General features: G+C 30.6%; 1 protein-coding gene across 1 annotated transcript; it reads left to right on the forward strand.

Annotated features, from left to right (window-relative positions):
* The first annotated feature begins 789 nt into the window (after positions 1 to 789).
* Positions 790 to 5,547, forward strand: LOC143043758 (uncharacterized). The gene is made up of 6 exons (XM_076215938.1): positions 790 to 797; positions 1,127 to 1,249; positions 2,528 to 2,632; positions 3,591 to 3,695; positions 4,404 to 4,508; positions 5,426 to 5,547. Exons 1-6 carry the CDS (start codon positions 790 to 792, stop codon positions 5,538 to 5,540), a joined length of 561 nt encoding a protein of 186 aa, XP_076072053.1. The 3' UTR covers positions 5,541 to 5,547.
* Positions 5,548 to 22,493: the final 16,946 nt, after the last annotated feature.

Here is a 22,493-nt window from a genome sequence, read left to right on the forward strand (position 1 = left end):
TTGAAATGATCCCGCAAATTGTATAAGATGAAGCCCTTCCTGGCGACTACCTGGGTAAGTGGGAATATTTGTAAACCGGTAGTTGGTTCCTGGAAGTATTTGAGTAAGAATGTGATTCAATATTCCGAAAGATGTTAATAGATTAATAAAATCTCAATAAAGAACTTGCAATGCTATCGCATAGCTTAAGGTAAATAGCTTCAAATCGAAATGCATCCTAGATTGCTTTGTTAACTTGATGATTTGTTTGGTTTTACGTTCTGTTCAACCTGACAGCCAGGTATGCCGAAGTGCTTGTCCGACGCTGTGTTTATATTTGACGGTGAAATACATGCACGACTTATAGAACTGAAAATGTACTATAACTTAAAAATGCGAACGTAAACTCCGGCTCATGTCACAAAATACCGTAATTTCCAAAAGACAAGTTACATAAAAATGTAGACTTTTACATTCCATACTTGAAGCCTCATCACTTACGTTTCTATATCATGTATCTGACGTCATTGACATAAGAAAATAGTTATATAATGGCGCTTTACAAAAACGTACCTAACGTAGTTATATCATATTATTCTGTACCCTAAACAACAAAATGAAGGCCAGCAAGTAATTTAATCATATCTTAATAATACTTTTATGTATTATTATAACTTTATAAAGAACTACTATTACCTGGAAGTTACCATTCATTGGAATGGCAACTTCTTATACGAAAACAAGCACTCTCCACGATGGAATTAAAAGGGAAAACCACCCCAACGAAAAGTCTAATAACACTCAGAAGGAATGAATAGGTAACAACAAACATGTGTTATATATTCCTTCCCCCCCCCCGTCAGTGTGAATTTAATATAGACTCGTAAAAACCTTAACCACAGTGACTGTTCACTGACAGTTGAATTTAACCGTTATGCCAACTTGATAACAAAAGCTTCAAACAAACATAATGTTTTGTTAAATGACAATATAGTTAACTTTTCGTAAGTTTTTTTTAACAAGTCTGCGTGGCAAAACAGGCTCCCTGAAGCATTTTGTCTACTGTAATTTGAATTGTATTTTATGTTATAACTTTCAATTACCAAATGGGAATCACCTGTTACTACATTGATTTTATCTTTTTCAGTTCTTCTTCAGTTGGAGGCGGATCAGATACTAAGAAAGAAAATATTAGCTTGAGATCTGAACTAACAGAAGCATTGAAAAGCTTAGAAAAATTAAGACAAGAACATAATGATCTTACAGAAAAGTAAGGATTAATACTCATTAAGAATATAGTCAATGTATTGTGTATTCCCCCCCTTTTTTGTCTAAATTTTCTGTTATTTTATGACTGTATTATCCATGAAAATAAAATAAAAATATTTTTACTGAACACTTTTTGTTATGAAAGTAAATAGGTTGAACAATTAAAGTAGTAGAGCAAGAAACCTAAAAAAGTGTCAACATATTTAAGTATTCCATTTTCATCTGTACAAGTATTGTTTAAAGATTTTTTCTCAAATACTATTACATACCTTAGAAGAGTTATTGTTAAGGTTGACATGTATCTTGAAATATAAATACTCAATGTGTATTGCTTAGGCTTTTAGTTCAAATATAGGATTTACTCAAAACATTAGTAAAATAATAAATTAACCAAGAATTCAAGTCTTGAAAAAGTGTTAAATATAACTGTTGTTTGTAACCAAGTGATTGTTTTGATTTTCAATCGGATAATAATTAAGAGAGAACGCCAGGCTCTCTTTTTGAACCTTAAGAATCCATGCATAACTAGCATGATTTCAAATTTAAGTCAGCAGCTTGGCAGTGATGTTTGTTTTAGTCTAACTGTGTGTACTTTATAGATCTGTAAAACACCCAATTCCTGATATCTAAAACGTTAAATTACAAGTTGGAGGTATTCTCAACGTCTGCTATCTTGTTGATTCACCCAGAAACTATTCAAACCGATATTTTGTGGAAATGTTCCACGGTATTTTACTATAGCTTTGGAGGTAATAAAATCTACATGTAGATTTTGTTTGAATGAATTATATAGCTTAATTTGCTGGCAAATACTATGACACTTATAAAAAATGGTTTAACCACAAATAAGTTTGTAATTCGGTGTAGTCACTTTCACTGTGTCGCATCGAAACATTTAAAATTTGAAATTACTAGGGAGTCTTATCATGGCAGAGACTATTTAAAATCCTTATTTTTCTAGAAATATTACCTTGTACTTTATTAAAGTTATACAGATAATTAATTCTACATGTAGATTTTGTTTGACTGAATTATACTGGCGAATTTGCTTTCAAATACTATTGCACTTATCTACAATACTTTAACCACCAAACACATATGAAGTTTGAATTTGAATGTTGTCCCTTTCACTGTATCGCATGGACACATTTTTTTTCTAATGATGTTTCGAGTAATAGTGAAGATGAAATGACCTTGTCATTGTTTTCTTTAAAAAAGAGTACTTTTAAAAAGCATTACAGGAGGAGCATTTTTAGTTATCATGCATTTAACTTTACAGGGATACGTTCAGTAAAGCAGAAACGTCGAAATTGCTAAAAGACAATGAGGGGTTGAAGGACAATCTCCAAAACTTATCCAAGCAACTAAATGAACTTGAAAACAGGTATGTTTAACTTTAGTACACATTATTTGAGAAATATCCTCATAAATGTTTTTTTGTGTATCTTTACTTCAGTATGTGAGTAACATATTTCCCCATCACCATACACATCGCTCCTACCATAAATAAGAACGAAATATTGATAGTGCTTTATTTATGCATTGAAAATATAGATGTTTAATAGTAAATTAATACAAATCAGTATATTTATTGAGATATGTCCCATGAAAAATCATTAATTGTTTACTTGAATGGACTTGACCTTTGCATTACTAAAATGTTTATGCATTTGCCGGTTAAACATGAACTTCACATACGTCACATAAGGTTGATAATTGTTAAAATTCCGAACAATTGTCAAGTACATACAATTTCTACAAACACATTTATTTAGTACAATGTATGTCATGATTATACTTGTTTCAAAATAAGTCATCCACTTGACCATGTTGACAGTGCTTTGTTTTGAATTTTAATGTGTGAGTGGTTTTTTGTTCTGTAAGACAATTTTCTATTCTCTAAAATTTTAAATTACAAGACTTGTAATACAAGTGGAGGGATACTCAGCAAAGCAACGTCGGTTATCTTGTCGATTCTACCAGAGACTATTTAAAATCCTTTTTTTTTTCCTGAAATATTCCCTTGTACTTTGTTATAGTTTACAGATAAGAAATTCTACCTGTAGATTTTGTTTGACTGAATTATACTGGTGAATTTGCTTTCAAATACTTTTGCACTTAAATACAATACTCTAACCACCAAAAACATAAAAAAATTATGAAGTTTGAATTTGAATGTTGTCACTTTCACTGTGTCGCATGGATACATTCTGTTTTTTTTAATGATGTTTCGAGTAATAGTGATGACAAAATGACCCTGTCATTGTTTTGTTTAAAAACGAATACCCTATAAAATCATTACAAGAAAAGCAGTTTCATTTATCAGGCATTTAACTTTACAGAGTTGTGTTAAGTAATGAAGAGACATCGAAATTGATAAAAGACAATACTGAGTTGAAGGACAATCTCAAAAACTTATTAAAGCAACTCAAAGAATCTGAAAACAGGTATGTTTAACTTAAGCATACATTATTTAACAAATATCATCTTAAATGTTTGTTAGTGTATCTTTACTTCACTATTAAAGTAACATATATTCAATCACCATACACATAGCTCCTACCTCCCCCCCCCCCTCAAAAAAAAAAGGACGACGTATTGATAGTGCTTTATTTCTGCATTGAAAACATAGATGTTTAATATTACATTAACAAAAAACACAGTATATTTGATGAGATCTGTCCACTGATATATCATTAAATGTTTACCTGGATGGACTTGACATTTGCATTACTAAAGTTTCAAATTATAAGTGGAGGCATGCTCAGCATGTCAACGTCTATTATCTTGTTGATTCTACCAGAGACTATTTAAAAACCTTATTTTTTTAAAAAACAACAATATTGTACTTTTTTTTGATAGTTTTACAGATAATAAATTCTACAGTTAGATTTTGTTCCACTGAATCATATTGCTTGATTTGCTGGCAAATCATATTGCGTTGATTCACAATGATTTACCTACCAAGCACATATGCAATTTGAATTTGAATGTTGTCACATTCACTGGGTCGCATGGCAATATTTTTCTCTTATTACTTTTTAAGTTATTGTGAAGATAAAATGACCCTGTCATTCTTTCCCAATACAAATATATACTTTATAAAAAGCATTTCAAGAATAAAAGTTTGAGTAAAAATACGTTTTTCTTGACAGGGTTATGTTAAGTAAAGAAGAAACATCGAAATTGCAAATACACAATGTTGAGTTGAAGGACAATCTTCAAAATTTATCCAAGCAACTAAAAGAATCTGAAAACAGGTATGTTTAAATTTAAGCATACATTTTTTATCAAGAAATATAATCTTAGATGTAATTTTGTGTATCTGCACTTTGAAATTGAAGTGGCATATTTTCCCATGACCATACATGTAGCTCCTATCCTAAAAGGGATGACATATTGATAGTGCTTTATTTCTGCATTGAAAACATAGATGTTTAATATTACATTAACAAAAAACACTGTATATTTGATGAGATCTGTCCACTGATATATCATTAAATGTTTACCTGGATGGACTTGACATTTGCATTACTAAAATCTTGATGCAAAAATGAATCACATAAGTTTGATAGTTTGTTAGAATTCCGAACAATTGTCATGTACATAAAATGCTCTTCAAACACATTTAGATAAATACATTGTATTTTATGATTATACGGATTTCAAAATAAGTCAGCAGCTTGGCAGTGCTTAATCTTGAATTTTAATGTGTGAGAGGTTTTTGGTTCTGTAAAACACCAATTTTGTGATCTCTAAAATTTCAAATTATAAGTGGAGGCATGCTCGGCATGTCAACGTCTGTTATCTTGTTGATTCTACCAGAGACTATTTAAAAACCTTATTTGTTTTTAAAACAACAACATTGTACTTTTTTTTGATAGTTTTACAGATAACAAATTCTACTGTTAGATTTTGTTCCACTGAATTATATTGCTTGATTTGCTGGCAAATGATATTGCGTTGATTCACAATGCTTTACCGACCAAGCACATATGCAATTTGAATTTGAATGTTGTCACATTCACTGGGTCGCATGGCAATATTTTTCTCTTATTACATTTTAAGTTATTGTGAAGATAAAATGACCCTGTCATTCTTTCCCAATACAAATATATACTTTATAAAAAGCATTTCAAGAATAAAAGTTTGAGTAAACATACGTTTCTCTTGACAGGGTTATGTTAAGTAAAGAAGAAACATCGAAATTGCAAATACACAATGTTGAGTTGAAGGACAATCTTCAAAATTTATCCAAGCAACTAAAAGAATCTGAAAACAGGTATGTTTAAATTTAAGCATACATTTTTTTATCAAGAAATATAATCTTCAATGTTATTTTGTGTATCTGCACTTTGATATTGAAGTGGCATATATTCCCATGACCATACATGTAGTTCTATTCCTTAAAGCTTTAAAGGACGAAATATTGATAGTGCTTTATTTATGCATTGAAATCATAAATGTTTAATACTATATTAACAAAATACATAGTATATTTATTGAAATCTGTCCAATACTATATCAGCAATTGTTTACTTGGATGGACATTACCTTTGCACTACTAGAATGTTTATGCAATTGCCTGTTTACATGAACTTCAAATGAAGCACATAAGGATTATAGTAGGTTAAAATTAGAACTAATTTTCATGTTTTTTTCCAAGTTGATTTCATATTATCTTGATTACAAACTAAGTCAGCAGCTTGGCAGTGATTCGTTTTTGATTTTAATGTTTGAGTGCTTTTCAAATCTTTAAAATTCTTATTTCCTTTCCTTTAAGCGTTAAATTACAAGTGGGGTCCATAGCAAGACAACGTCTGCTATCTTTTTGATTCTACTTGAGACGACTATTTAAAATCGGTTTTTTTTTGTTGAAATGTTACTAGATACTCTATAATAGTTTGACAGATAATAAATTTTACATGTAGATTTTGTTTGACTTAATTTTATTGCTTAATTGGCCGGCAAATACTATGACACTTATTCACAATGCTTTAACCACCAAACACAAATGAAGTTTGAATTTGAATGTTAATTGTCACTTTCACTGTGTCACATAGAAACATTCTTCTTTTTTTATTTTTCAACTTATAGTGAAGATAAAATGACGATGGCATTTATTCACCTAATGAAACATACTTTATAAAAGCATTTCAAGAAAAACCAGTTAACGTTATTATGCATTTAACTTAATAGGGATATGTTAAGTAAAGAAAAAACGTCTAAATTAATAAAAGACAATGCTGAGTTGAAGGACAATCTTCAAAACTTATCCAAGCAACTAGAAGAACTTGAAAACAGGTATGTGTAAATTTTAGCATAAATTATTTAAGAAATATCATCTTAAATGTTCTTTTGTGTAATTTTAATGTGTGAGTGGGTTTTGGTTCTGTAAAACACCAATTCTCTGATCTCTAAAATTTCAAATTACAAGTGGAGAGATGCTCAGCATGACAACGTCTGCTATCTTGATGACTCTAGCAGAGACTATTTCAAAACCTTATTTTTTTAACCCCCCTTGTACTCTTCTTTTTTTATAGTTTTACACATTTGACTGAATTATATTGCTTGATTTGTTGGCAAATGATATTGCGTTGATTCACAATACTTTACCAAGCAAACACATAATTATTATGCAGTTTGAATTTGAATGTTGTCACTTTTACTGGGTCGCATTGCAATATTCTTCTCTTATTACTTTTTAAGTTATTGTGAAGATAAAATGACCCTGTCATTCTTTCCCAATAAAAATATATACTTTATAAAAGAACATTTCAAGAATAAAAGTTTGAGTAAACATACGTTTATCTTGACAGGGTTATGTTAAGTAAAGAAGAAACATCGAAATTGCAAATACACAATGTTGAGTTGAAGGACAATCTTCAAAATGTATCCAAGCAACTAAAAGAATCTGAAAACAGGTATGTTTAAATTTAAGCATACATTTTTTTTTCAAGAAATATAACCTTAAATGTTATTTTGTGTATCTTCACTTTGATATTAAAGTGGCATATGTTCCCATGACCATACATGTAGCTCCTATCCTAAAAGGGACGACATATTGATAGTGCTGTATTCATGCATTGAAATCATAATTTTAAATACTATATTAACAAAATACATAATATATTTAATGAGATCTGTCCAATACTATATCATCAATTGTTTACTTGGATGGACATTACCTTTGCACTTCTAGAATGTTTATGCAATTGCCTGTTCAACATTAACTTCAAATGAATCACATAAGGATTATAGTAGGTTAAAATTATAACTAATGTTCATGTCCTTCTCCAAGTGTATTTCTTATTATCTTGATTACAAACTAAGTTAGCAGCTTGGCAGTGATTCGTTTTTGATTTCAATGTGCGAGTGCTTTTCAAATCTTTACAATTTTTATTTCCGTTCCTTAAAGCGTTAAATAACAAGTGGGGTTCATAGCAAGACAACGCCTGCTATCTTTTTGATTCTACTTGAGACGACTATTTAAAATCTGTTTTTTTTCTTCTTGAAATGTTACTTGATACTTTATAATAATTTGACAGATAATAAATTTTACATGCAGATTTTGTTTGACTAAATTGTATTGCTTAATTAGCCGGCAAATGCTATGACACTTATTCACAATGCTTTTACCACCAAACACAAATATTTTTCAACTTATAGTGAAGATAAAATGAAGCTGGCATTTATTCACTCAAAGAAAAATACTTTATAAAAGCATTTCAAGAGAAACCAGTTAGAGTTATTATGCATTTAACTTAATAGGGATATGTTAAGTAAAGTAGAAACGTCTAAATTGATAAAAGACAATGCTGAGTTGAAGGAAAATCTTCAAAACTTATCCAAGCAACTAGAAGAACTTGAAAACAGGTATGTGTAAATTTTAGCATAAATTATTTAAGAAATATCATCTTAAATGTTCTTTTGTGTAATTTTAATGTGTGAGTGGTTTTTGGTTCTGTAAAACACCAATTCTCTGATCTCTAAAATTTCAAATTACAAGTGGAGAGATGCTCAGCATGACAACGTCTGCTATCTTGATGACTCTAGCAGAGACTATTTCAAAACCTTATTTTTTTTTAACCCCGCTGGTACTTTTCTTTTTTTATAGTTTTACACATTTGACTGAATTATATTGCTTGATTTGCTGGCAAATGATATTGCGTTGATTCACAATACTTTACCAAGCAAACACATAATTATTATGCAGTTTGAATTTGAATGTTGTCACTTTTACTGGGTCGCATTGCAATATTCTTCTCTTATTACTTTTTACGTTATTGTTAAAATAAAATGACCCTGTCGTTCTTTTCCAATAAAAATATATATACTTTATTAAAATTCTTGATGACTCTAGCAGAGACTATTTCAAAACCTTATTTTTTTTAACCCCCTTGTACTCTTTTTTTATAGTTGTACACATAATAAATTCTACCGTTAGATTTTATTTGACTGAATCATATTGCTTGATTTGCTGGCAAATGATATTGCGTTGATTCACAATACTTTACCAAGCAAACACATGATTATTATGCAGTTTGAATTTGAATGTTGTCACTTTTACTGGGTCGCATTGCAATATTCTTCTCTTATTACTTTTTAAGTTATTGTTAAAATAAAATGACCCTGTCATTCTTTCCCAATAAAAATATATATACTTTATAAAAAAGTATTTCAAGAATAAAATAGTTTTATTTAACATACGTTTACCTTGACAGGGTTATGTTAAGTAAAGAAGAAACATCGAAATTGCAAAAACACAATGCTGAGTTGAAGGACAATCTTCAAAACTTATCCAAGCAACTTAAAGAATCTGAAAACAGTTATATTTATATCAAAGCATACATTTTTCAAGAAATATAATCTTAGATGTTATTTTGTGTATCTGCACTTTGATATTGAAGAGGCATATATTCCCATGACCATACATGTAGCTCCTACCCTAAAAGGGATGACATATTGATAGTGCTTTATTTATGCATTGACAACATATATGTTTAATACTATATTAACAAAATACATAGTATATTTAATGAGATCTGTCTACAAGCTATATCATTAATTGTTTACTTGAATGGACATGACCTTTGCATTACTAGAATGTTAATGCAATTGGCTGTTGAACATGAACTTAAAATTAAAAACTTAAGGTTAAAATTACGAACAATGGTCATGTACATAATTTTTTTCTTTAATCACATTTAGTTAAGTACAAAGTAATGCTTTGAATTTAATTTTGATTGGTTTTTGGTTCTGTAAAACACCAACTTTCTGATCACTAAAATTTCAATTACAAGTGAAGGGATGCTCAGCATGGCAACGTCTGTTATCTTGTTAGTACGGCGGCCTCATGAAAAATTGTGTGCATTCTGCTACAAAGCATGAAACTTCATATAGTATTAATCTTTGATTTCAGATATAGAGGCAATCTGAAATAATGCACCACTTCCGGTAAAATGCAATATGGCGGACATTATACCCAATATCTAAGGCTGAGTTTTGAAAAAAAGTGTTATTATAATGCTACTATCATGATACTCGGCACACACCTTAGTTATGTGCTACTTTTTGATATATTTTATAGATTCTATGACTTTAAAAACACTTTTTCCGGTTAAATCCAACATGGCGGACATTGTACTAAAACAAGAGATTTTTTTAGGGTAGTAATTAAAATTTGTTTTAACGCATTGCTACTTATATTATGTAGTGCAGGAACTTTCTTAAGTGCTTCTAATGGATACAATATATAGGACTTGTGTCTTTAAAACCCCTTCTTTCGGTAATATCCAATATGGCGGACATAGAAATATCAACTTTTAATTTCAATATTCAACTTCTTTCAAAATGTAAAAAAGTTTTTTTTTGTGCTGGTAGCTAAACATGCTTAACTTTTGGCTTGAAATTATCTTCAAACTTCTAATTCAATATTGTGTTTAAAATGTTTTAAAACAAAGTTAGCATTTCCGGTAAAAAATCGATGTGGCGAAAATTTCAGATATGAGTCCTCAATCTGTATCACCGATGTAGAATTTTGGATAGATTGAGTAAATAAAATAAGGCCATTAAAGTACTACAACATCTTTAGAATAACTAATTGATGGCCGCAATTACATGTTTCTTCACAATCACCACATCAAGCACACAAACCACTGCTCAATGACCCGACTTCCACATTTACAAAGACCTTCGCGGTCTTTCATTAATCCATAATGTACAAGCTCCTAACAAGATGAAGAGCCCTCACAACGATTTGTCGAAAGGGTTCTCATGAATCATATTTATCCCTTCGCCATTCATAAGCGTCTGGACTAATTTACATAGAAACCAATTCAAATCTTATTACTTATTCACACCTGTCATGGTACATTGCACGTTTTACATGCTGGAAAAGACTAGACCAAGTCATGGGAATAGCCTCAATTAGTTTTTCCTCTTCCAAAAACAGATGTTTTCTTATTTTGTTAGCCCCATCTGATAAATTTCTTTGATCTTACAGTCAAATCACGTATCTGTCTGACATTATCAAATCCATATCTGGTGATGTTGGCTGATCAATCATCATTCTAAATGCTAAAATCACAACTTCAAACGCCATCCATGTCACCACCGCAATATTTTTTCCTTTTCCAGCAAACTTGTAATCGCTCAATGCAAAGTGCATATGAAAGTCATGGATCAATATATATATGTATAGCTTTTCCCACTCCAAAACGCAAGCAAAAGTTCATTTGCTATGTCTCGGAATAGCGAAACAACATGACAGCAACATCAATATCGACTGTTCGATTCATGACTCATTTACGTCCGTGTTTCACTGCTTCATACACATGTATCATGGTTCTAGTTTCAGCCTCTTCATGTGGACATGGTGCTAACAAATGATCAGGATATTCTGTGTTATCCACCACACGATGATATTTCAAATTTAGCATTATGTTCACATTAAAAACCTTAACCGGTTGTGATACGGTTCTCTGTTTGCTTGAAAAGGAAACAAAACTGCGTGAGAGACATTGATGGCCTTTGAGGATGTGACTTTAACATTGAGAAGGATGATTGATAAGCCTAAATGACCGTGGCTTTACTGTTATATCGCAAAAACTTATGATATGGGGCTAACGAAAGAAGGACACTTTCTATTTGCACAAAAGGGAAGGCTTATTGAGGCTATTCCCTCAACTTCGTGTAGTCTTTTCAAGCATGTAAAACATGCAAAATACTATGACGGATATTTAGGGGAACGAGCTTGAAATTGTCTTTTATGCTACCCATTTCAGGCGCTAATGGGTGGCGAAGGGACAAAGAAGATCCATAGGAACCCTTTTAAAAACTCTTTATGAGGCTTAATCATCTTGTACATTGTGGATGTAAGAAAGGATGCTGTGGTCGTTGTAAATGTGGAAAATCGGGTCTCCTGCGTACTGATGTGTGTGCTGGAAGTGATGATTATGAATAATCATGTATTTGTGGTCAAATAGTAGTAATTTTAAATAGAGATGTTTTAGTACTTTAGTGACTTTACTTTGTTTTTATCAATTTATCTAAATCTCTACATCGAGAATATGGATTGAGGACTCATCTTTGAAATTTACGCCATGTTGATTTTTACTGGAAGGGTAAAAATTTGTATAAAATCATGGTAGAGAATTAGTCATGTAAGTGGTTTTTAATTACTTAAAGCCAAAAGTTTAATGACGAGCACAATTGGTTTGTTTTTACATTTTGAAAGAAGTTGAAAATTAACAATAAAAATTAAGATTTCCATGTCCGCCATATTGGGAAGCACTAAAGAAAAGTTCCTATATAATGATAGTAGCAATACGTTAAAACACATTTCAATTATCCTCCCTAAAAATTAAGCTTATTGTAGTAATGTCCGCCATATTGAATTTTACCGGAAGTATGGTTTTTTAAGACATTTAATCTATTTAATATATTCAAAAATAGTACATAACAAAGGTTTATACCAAATATTACGATAGTAGCATGATAATAACACCTTTTCACATACTAACCTTCGATATTGGGCTGATTTAAGAGCCTGTCCATGAGAAAACCATGCAAAACAGTCCGCAAGCAACATTTGCCAATCTTTATGAAGTCTTGTTTGTAGGTTAACCTCACCATATGTATTGTAAATAAACAATAATTTTTAGTCTGATTTATATATCTTGGCTGTAGAGGGCCACCTAAAATGGATCGATTTTCAGATGAAAACCAATAGAAAATACACAAAACAAGCATATTTTGAAACAATATATAATAGATATTATCAACAAAAGTGACATCATATGTAAACCATAATGCTAGGAAATTTAATAGCTATATCTTCCATAAAAAATGAGGTTAACCAAGGACATATAACTCTGAACATTTGGCAATTTTCCAAATTTCTTATTTTCTCAAGTTCACATGGTTGTATATATTAAAATAACACTTTTATTTCTTTTGTATTTCTTTTTTTCACATTTATATAAGTCTTTCTACTTATAATATAATATCTTTTGCTTTTGCATTTGAAGACTTACAAATATATTTGCAATCAAAGGTACCCCCCTTTTTTTCAAAAAATGAAAAATTCTGAAAATGAAGCAAATACTAACAGTTCAATAAACATAATGAAGCTGACAGCAACTTATTCAAAATCAACACTGAAAGTGAGTTTTTACTCAGATAATAAGACAGACACATACAATCAAATAATTCTTTGAAGATATATCTTGGTTGGTAAGGACATTACAAAATATTTGTGATTTCCGTTGGCAAATAAAAATTGAGTTAAATGAAGTTCACTACTCAGTTTCAAAATAACAAGCTTTTCAAAACATTAATATATATTGATAGGGGATTAATAAAGGAACCAAACAAGGGAACAAAATATATAGGTCCGTGTGCTTGTTTTCCAGATATTATCTATTAAAATTTTGACGGGAAAATGTTCTTTCTTGATTTTCCGTAGCTTTAAGTTTAAGTTCTCAAAAACTATTAAAAAATAACAAAGATTTTATAAGACTTCTACAGATGGCTTCTTATTGTACAAGTTCAATTTATTAGTTATTTATTAGTGGGCAAAATGTTTTAAGGCATTCAAATGGATAAAACCAGAGGATTCCGAAAATATGACATAAATTCCAAAACATGTACAATATGAATTGTCGAAAAACAGGAAAATCCCCTTCAATAAATGATCCTCATAACTTAGAAACTTAAAAACTAAAATTTATGAAAATTTAAAGGGAACTCCCATCAATAGATATAAACAATTTACCAAAAATTAATGATAAGTCCGCTTTTTTGATAAATGAATCCATAAAACTCCAAATTTAAAATCTAAATTTGATGAAAATTAAAACGGAAGCTTATTTCAATTGGTATAAACAATTCATCAAGTTTAATGTAAATAAAAGCACTTTTGACATGTTGGAGTTATTGTCTGAGATGTTGATAATGGACAGGCAGACAAATTGACAGAAAGACAGACAGAGGTATACCATAATACATCATCCCGTAAAAGGTCATATAAAACACTACATGTTTAAGTGATTCTTTACATATATCTATCAAAGAATATGATAAATAATATCCTGGTTATGTATACATCAATGGTTATATATATATATATATATATTGTTGATTATCAGTAGATTTTCGTTAGTTGCCAAAGCAATAAACAAATAAACATGTTTGGACTAAAGCAATAATGACAATTTCAGCACATTTACTCAATACAATGTATCTATATCGGCTATGGCTTTTTGAAGATCTTAATTATTTTATAATTTATTTATTTTTTATCATGTTCATAGCAATAGTCAATCAGCTTGTTTTCAAAAGCGCTCTAGTTAGGGAGTTTGTGTAACACTCCAGGATACCGCGATTTTTTTTTATATGATTCTACTTCATTATCTTATTGATAAAATATAAGGCGTCAAACTAAAAAAAAGTGTCCGAAAGAGGTTTAAAAACTATCACAACTAAGTAATTTTTATTTAAATTTTGTGATTTAAAGCGATAAAAAAATTTAAAGTATAGGTTTAAATAACTAAAACAGACATAAAACTATCCTATTTAATGTAAAACTGAAGATTTTTTGTTTTAAAAACATGTTTATTTACATTACAAACAATCCGATTTTTTGGGTTAAAATTAAGGCATATTTCCTCATTTCATAAATTCGTAATACAATTATCCGTATTTGTGAATTAAACTTTAAAATTGACCAGTATGCAATGTTTAAACCATTATACCATATAAATTTATCTTTATTGATATCTGTTAACAAAATAATTTCATTCAGTCAATTTCTAATCCAGCATAACTGAGACTAGTCTCAGCGGAGTATAATAATAAATGAACTTGTAAATCTTTTTTCATAATTTAAAGTTTGTATGTCATTGTTTTTATTGATTTCAAGCTGACTTGCTTATCAAAAGTAAACGTTTTGTTTTTATCATTATTAATCCATCAAAAGACAAGTATCACAGCAATCAGCGCGAATTATTACATCATTTAACAATTAATGCTCCTAATCAAGCCATCAACTTTTAAATATGTCCATATGTTTTCATAAATTGCAAGAATACAAATGTATATACATGTACCATTTTTAAATATCTGAATAAGTTTATTCAACTTCGAATTCAATGCCCTGAATATGTATTTTTTTCAAAGAAGGGGAACTGACTATATAGGCAAACAAACTGAGGGCAAACATGTTATTAGGGCGAACGGACCCGACACCCATTGTTTTTTACTTGCCTGGTATAACCCAAGCCCCTATCCCCCTTTTTATCCATAAAAAATATTTACCACACTTTACAAGCTAGATTTTTTAAATGTATACCTGATTCGACTAGTAGTGATACTCTTTGCATGGTGATGACAATATTTGTATGTCTCTGCTTGACCTTGTAGAAACACTCCGAAATTTCAATGTGCGGGTGACTGCCATTATTTTCGTTTGTCACCTCGAACGAACACAAGAATCATCCTTGTGTCTTAGTCATCAAAAAATATCACATGACGAAGTGTCTTCCAAAAAATATCCAACGTCTACAAAAATTGAATAGACCTTCTTTACGTTCAGTGTCAGATCCAAGACTTGTTCCTTTTTCAGGTTTTAGCTTGTCAGACTGTTACATGTAGCTGGACCAAGCATGCTAATGCTTTTGTTGTATAAACAAAGAATAGACCACATATGCACATTCACATTATAATTTTCCATCCATACTCATTCTGCATAGTCACTAGTAACCCGAATTTAACTTGATCGGACAAAAACGCATTAACGCTGTTTAAATGAGATTAATCGTCATTTGAGAAAGATTGACAAAAATTAAAAATCATCTTTAATTTGTTTCAATGCATATCAAATCATTGTAATGCCAGTCAAATAGATTCGCTTGCATTCGTTCAATTTAATTCAAGTTGGCGGTAAGTTACGTCAAACAAATAGGCCACGCCCCCGTTAAACTATTTCAAACTGGTATTAATTCGTTTTAAACCGTGTTGAGACCCGAGCTTTTACCAGGTAAATCACTCAAGCAAAACAACATCGATGTATCTTTCGTTTATTTGTTTCAAACTTTATCGACTTATATATATATAAATGCGTGTATTCTTATTAAAGTCATATACTTCACAATTTAAACAAATAAATGATCAATACACGTAACATATAAGGAATTTAAATAAAAACAATAAAATATTGATGCACGGTTTAAAAGATTCAAAACTTGTGAATTTTGTTAAAAATAAAATAGTTAGATGTTTAACATATTGTTAATTTGCCCAAATGCAGTAGATCTTTATCTCACATATTCGTTTCAAAACTTGCTGAGTGCAATGACTTACGAAACTTTAGGTATTCCTGTATATTTCCGTTTCTCTTTTTCTGTTTTACTATAGTGTATTCGTAAATTAAATATAGACACGGAAATTAAAGTAACTTACAAAAATTATTTATTTTTCACATAGTTTAAATCGATGTATCTTATATTTTCGGTCAACAACAAATATTTCCTAGCTGTATATTGATATATGAAATAGCTTGTAATAAAAACAATGTTGTGTTAAATAATAAAATTAATGAAGATACTGCTGACATTTGTTGAATTTAATAAACAGTTAAGTCTTGCACAACATTGTAAATGAAGGAACAGCTCAATAAACTTTTAAAACTGTGTCAAATTGTAATATCGGTCACTGACACGAAACGGGCGTAAATTGTGGAAAACAGCACAATACGAAATTGTGAATTGTGGTTCCGATTTTGTACAGGGATTAGTGTGCTGTCATGCACCGTGACGTACACAAAGTCTTGCTATGAACATATATTCTTTTTATATGAGATAAATTTTAGTGTGTGATAACGATGGGTTGGTTGATTTAAGTTTTACAACCTTGACTTGCTCTAAGTCGACATTATCTTACGTCTAATGCATTTTAAAAAACACCGTATATTTACGGTTAGGGCATTTAATATAAGTCTACCTACCAAATTAAAATCAACATAAACATTATTTAAATAAACAAGAATGGAAAAGAAACAATTATGCATTGTTGCTCTGATATAATTTTTATTAACTATATTTGAGCGGTAATGTCTTAATAAAAACTAATTGTCGTATACATAAAATATTTCATCTAGGTGCTTTCGTTGAAGTTCGCGTTACATATCAAAATGAATTTCATTGGTTGGAACGTTTGCAAACTTTTAATCCAGGTGTTCTCATCGAGGTCCGCGTTCATGTTTCAATTCAATACACAATATTTCATCTAGGTGCTTTCGTTGAAGTTCGCGTTACATAGTAAAATGAATTTCATTGGTCGGAATATTTGCAAACTTTCAATCCAGGTGTTCTCATCGAGGTCCGCGTTCGTGTTTCAATTCAATACACAATATGAAGTCCAATATGGTACAAAAAAACTCTACGATGTCCGAGTAAATAAATAGAATTTAGAAAATAAAACACTTTTACGATTCTTCCAACACAATAAAGATACTATCCTTTTCGCCGATGAATAATTATTACTATAATATAAGAACTAGGATTTGTATACTATTCAATTTGGGAACAGTATACCTAACAATATATATGTTCCTGATTTGATTTATTCCTCGAGAAAATAAATTTGATTTATTCACTTAAATCAATAATTGATCAACTTGAACTTTGAAAAAGTTACATTAATATATCTTTTCGCATCCTTTAATTTAAGGACTAGTCCGCATATTTCGTCTGTTCTCGCTTCAAACCAAGCCATCATAAATACATCAGAGATTACTAAAATTAAAGCATTTATTTAAAAACAATCCCCATCTAACTTCAAAGTATGAGGTAAATCGATTAGTTTACGCTAGCCAAGCAACCAACAGACAAAATAAATCTTGTCTCCCGGATCGAGACTATATATAGACACGGAATAAAAAATATGGAAATAATAGCATGTTAGCTATAGATTGGTTACAAACACATTTATGCAAACATGAAGCAGCTGTTTCTTTACTGAACTGGTCAGTGGTAATACAAAACCAGGGTTTCAAAAAGATGAAGAAAAAGAAAAAGACATTTAAAATTTATAAAAAAGAAATCAGAAATAGTGTTTAACTGAAATTGAACAAAAAAGAAATTATAAAAAATATAATCTATAATATGTGAATATTTATTTAAGAAAGCTAACAATAAAATGAAAGAAAAATATGTTATGCTTAAGAACATTGACCTGGGCCGTAACAGCCTTGTGTTGGAAATTTTAAAACAAAGTTAAAACAAAAGCTTGTCTTCATATCAAATTGTTTTCACGGCGAATGTCATGCAAGAATCAAACTCCCATTGCTCCGGTGTCGCCCCTGCATGTTTTTGCGTGATCCATGCATGTTTCTGATTTACTTGTCTTTTGTTCATTTACTGTCCTACTGTGTGACTATAGTCTAAGTGTAAATTGTCATTTGAAATACTTGAAACTTGCTTATACTGGTTGGTTACACGTGAAACTTATGATAATGGTTCATGCATAAATCACAGAAATTCGGTAGACGTTAAATGCACGTTAATTTTAAAAATAACATTATTAAAATAATATCTTTTTTCTAAAATTTAATTAAAATCATGAAAAATACCTTCATATTTTTGCAAAGTTCACGTGAAAATAACATGAAAAATTTCACGTGTGATTCATTTGAATTACTGAGTTTTTTACTCCATCATTTAAGGCAATGGTGGTGTTGTTGCTTCATCCATGCAGAAATATAGAATTTTTTTAAATTTATTCTTACATACTTTTGATTTTTTAACCCTGTATGCTAACATTCCCATGAAAATTTTAAAATTGTTTGTACGCACATTGAACGACAAATTTATGTGACGTATAAAATTGTCTGACGTCAGACACTCAATAAATGTGTTCGTAGATAGATGATGTTTTTGTGTTCTGTTAAATAGTTCCTTTTAAAATTGTTAAACGATGATGACTGATGTACCCATATTTTGACTATTATATTTATTGTGTCTGTTTATTTAACGCATCAATGTAAAAATATCGGAAATTGATGAGACTGTCATTACAAAAGTGAGAGGGTTAGCGCTATAGAACCAGGTTTAATCCACCATTTTCTACATTTGAAAATGCCTGTACCAAGTCAGGAATATGACAGTTCTTGTCCATTCGTTTTTGATGCGTTTTGTTATTTGATTTTGCCATGTGATTATGGACTTTCCCAATTGATCTTCCTCTAAGTTCAGTAGTTTTGTGATTTTACTTTATAGTACTTTAAAATATGATTTAGTAAACAGTTTTATAATTGCTCGTTTTTTTATGGTTGTTTTACGATCAGTGGCAAATAGTTCATGCATGTTCGGGACAATACAATACAAGCTTAGTAAGTCGGACAAACAGTGCAAATTGTATGCAAAATTTCACAAAGTTCAACAGTGTCATTTGTCGAAAATTATATACGAAACAAATCTTGAGATCATACATGCATTCTTTAAGTAAAACGAACTGCAAATGCGACGTATAAAAGGTTCAGCTTGAAATTCCACATGTAGGAGATGTAAGCCGGAGTCTGCGTGCCTTTTATATTTTATCAAAACGTCTAATCCAGCAACCTGTCATGAACAAAAAATAAAGGAAACCAAGACGAAATGCGCACCTTTAATATGAGTACATTTTTGGTAACACCAGGTACATAATTTAAACCTGAAGCAAAAAGACAGCACTCAGTCCTTAATAATAAGCCGTATAAACCCTATATGTATACACCAAAAGCGCGATTGACGGTAGAACGGACACGGGTGAAACAGTATGATGGTACGTGCTCTATTAGGATATTGGTGACAAAACATATTTTTGAATATGCAGTTCATATAATGGAATGGTAATTTTGAGATATAAAATGAAGTAGCAATGTAAGCAAGCTAACATTTCCGTCATTTTGTATTTGGTAGAAAGTTGATTAATTGGCAATTTTACCGCACCTCCTTATTTCATTATGGTTGGAATTTTCTCCAGAAGAACAAAAGTTTTAGGACTTAAACAAATATGTACTAGGAGACTGAAATGTTACTGTGATAATTAAACTTTCCTATTTAGGGAACCGTCGTTTAGTAAATTGACTACAAATTAGAAATAAAAAGATACTCGTCCAATTAGCATTAGTCACAATTTGCTTGGTGTACTTGGTTTTGATGTAGTTAAATGTCCAACTGTAGCTATCTTATAAATTGCATATCCCATATCTCTATTAATCGTTCTAACAGCAAACTGGTGTACAAATAATATGTTACATATATATTTTTTTTATTTTATTTGTACTTGTACTTTTTATAAATAAAGTCTCATGTTACCCCACTTCTATAATTAAGCGGTAACGTATATATTTCTTTTTGCCTAAATGTTCGTAAATTTTGTCGATTTCTTTGAAAAAATTATAGGCAATGATTTAAATTTTAACAACTAAAGTTTCAAGTAACGGGTGTAAATTGTAGGATTGATTGTTGGTTGCTTAACGTCCAGTGGCAAATATTTCATGCATGTTTAGGACGAGAACAAGTTAACACTAACTTGAATACAATACTAGGTAGGTTTTGTAATAGAGCCGATCCGGGAAAATGTTTCAGAAAAATTTGGACTGACACTGGACAATGAGGGTATATTATGAGCAATTTGCCCCTCATGGCCTAACAAGGCAACTATGTTAATTCTCTTTTAGTCGTTTTGTCTCCGAACTTCTACATGTACATCCTTTCCAACTCAAATCACACACAAAAAAACTACACTACCAGCAAGTACCCATGCAAGCGGAAATTAACACGAATAGAAAATCTAAATGATTTCAAGATCTAGCTATAGCAGTCTCTTTCTGCTATTTGAATACTAATAAGTCAGTCGTTTGCTTGTAAATTTCGAGAATTTTTTTTATAACGAAACCAGTCTTACTTAGTGACTAAAGCCAGTCCCAACTATTAGCTTGAGTTTATAGACGCAAGTGGATACTTGGGACTGGCTTTAATCAGACTCTAACGGGACCTGATTTTTTTTATTTTGTTTTTTTTCCGAATCAAGTTTCTATGTATTTCTCAGCCTACGGTAACCTTCTCAGGCCTGATTCCGATGTTACTGTATGTCCTGTGCAAATTTGGTCTAGCTAGCACTTTATTTTTAAAATGTTTCCGAAACTATAACGGTTTTATGAGACTGTTTACATTTGGAACACAAAGAATGTTATTCGGCAAAATAACCAAGTTAAACCACTTTTTTTTTACATTGAATTTCCATACTAACAAACTATTTTCTGTTTGAGTTTCAAAGTCTGCTTGTATTGTATTTTTTCGACTTATTCTATCCGTATTCTCATCCAAATCAATTTCCTTTTTTCCATTTTGTCCGAGCGGTGATTTTGACGACCATTTTAACACGAATTAATAGTTGTACGAATTCCCGTTTTTTTACCCATTATCCTAAGTTTCTAAAGATACATGTAAGATTTTTATTTTCAAAACAAAATTTCATGAGGATACATGCAGCGTGCATCATGAAAAGTATTTATTGCAAAATAAACTAAAAATGAAATAAAGTGATAAAACTCAGTCTTTTTTCATAAGAACATAGAGATAAATCGTGCAGATGCTTAAATATTAAAAAAAGGAGAATATAAATTAAAAGTATATAGTAATTCATTTTTAAAGGTTAAAAATGAGCAGAAGAATTGCTGGAACACGATAAAGCAACCAATGTCAAAACGTTTACCGTTACGTATTGCATACAAACTTTCGACACTCTGCATCTAGAAAAAGTTACCATAAAAATGTCAAATAGTTTCCAAAACTATTTTTTTTTTATTATTTAATCACTTTGTGATTGCAGAACCGGCTGCATTGACTTATTTGTGTGAACGTTATTCGATAACGTCAGGAACGATAACTCGTGGCGTAACGTCATAAGTCGTGTCAACCTACTGTCAAGACAAACGCTTTTATAGAAAATAAAGGAATATGGAGTAAACATACACGGGACAGTAATCGCACATGAAGTCAATGCTTAACAAAAATACAAATTATCAATGGTCAGCGTTTTTATTCCTGTTCATCTTTTATAGTCGCTAAAGGGTCTTCAACAATGAAAGATTCACTTGTGTACCAGAACAACAAAAAGACACTAGCAAGAAAAGATCTGAGAGTACTTAAGTTACTGACAGCTAGTTCACACTCTTACGCTTGAAGTCTTCCTGTCCATCATCCCGCAATCGTTATTTTTGTTGGACATAAATGAATGAATAATTCGATTTTCTGTCTCAGGACCTGCGCATATATGAAATACTTACCACTGAACATTGAACCAAGTAAAATCCAGAGTTTTGCATTTACAAGGACGCGTACGGATGAGGATTAAATATAATCTTTATGATATATTCACTTGTACTTTACCCTTAGGCTGTCTTCGTGTACTGTAATTTATGGTTTAAAGGAATACGAATACTTTATTTCTCATAAAACTTTAATTACTAGTTATCAAGAACATACATAAACATAACTATAAGGTAAAATTATTACATGCACGTGCAAACGATACAATTAAATTAACATGGAGAGCTGACTTTCACATTTATATTTTTTACATAGCTTTTCTTATATTACAATATTTGAAGAGTTAAAATGTTGATCAACTTTAAAGATATATTAGGGTTTGACTAACAGTAGTTCCGTAAACATTTCCTTCTTTCTATAGTTTAAATG

This window comes from Mytilus galloprovincialis, chromosome 8 (genome assembly GCF_965363235.1).
Source record: "Mytilus galloprovincialis chromosome 8, xbMytGall1.hap1.1, whole genome shotgun sequence".
NCBI lineage: Eukaryota > Metazoa > Mollusca > Bivalvia > Mytilida > Mytilidae > Mytilus > Mytilus galloprovincialis.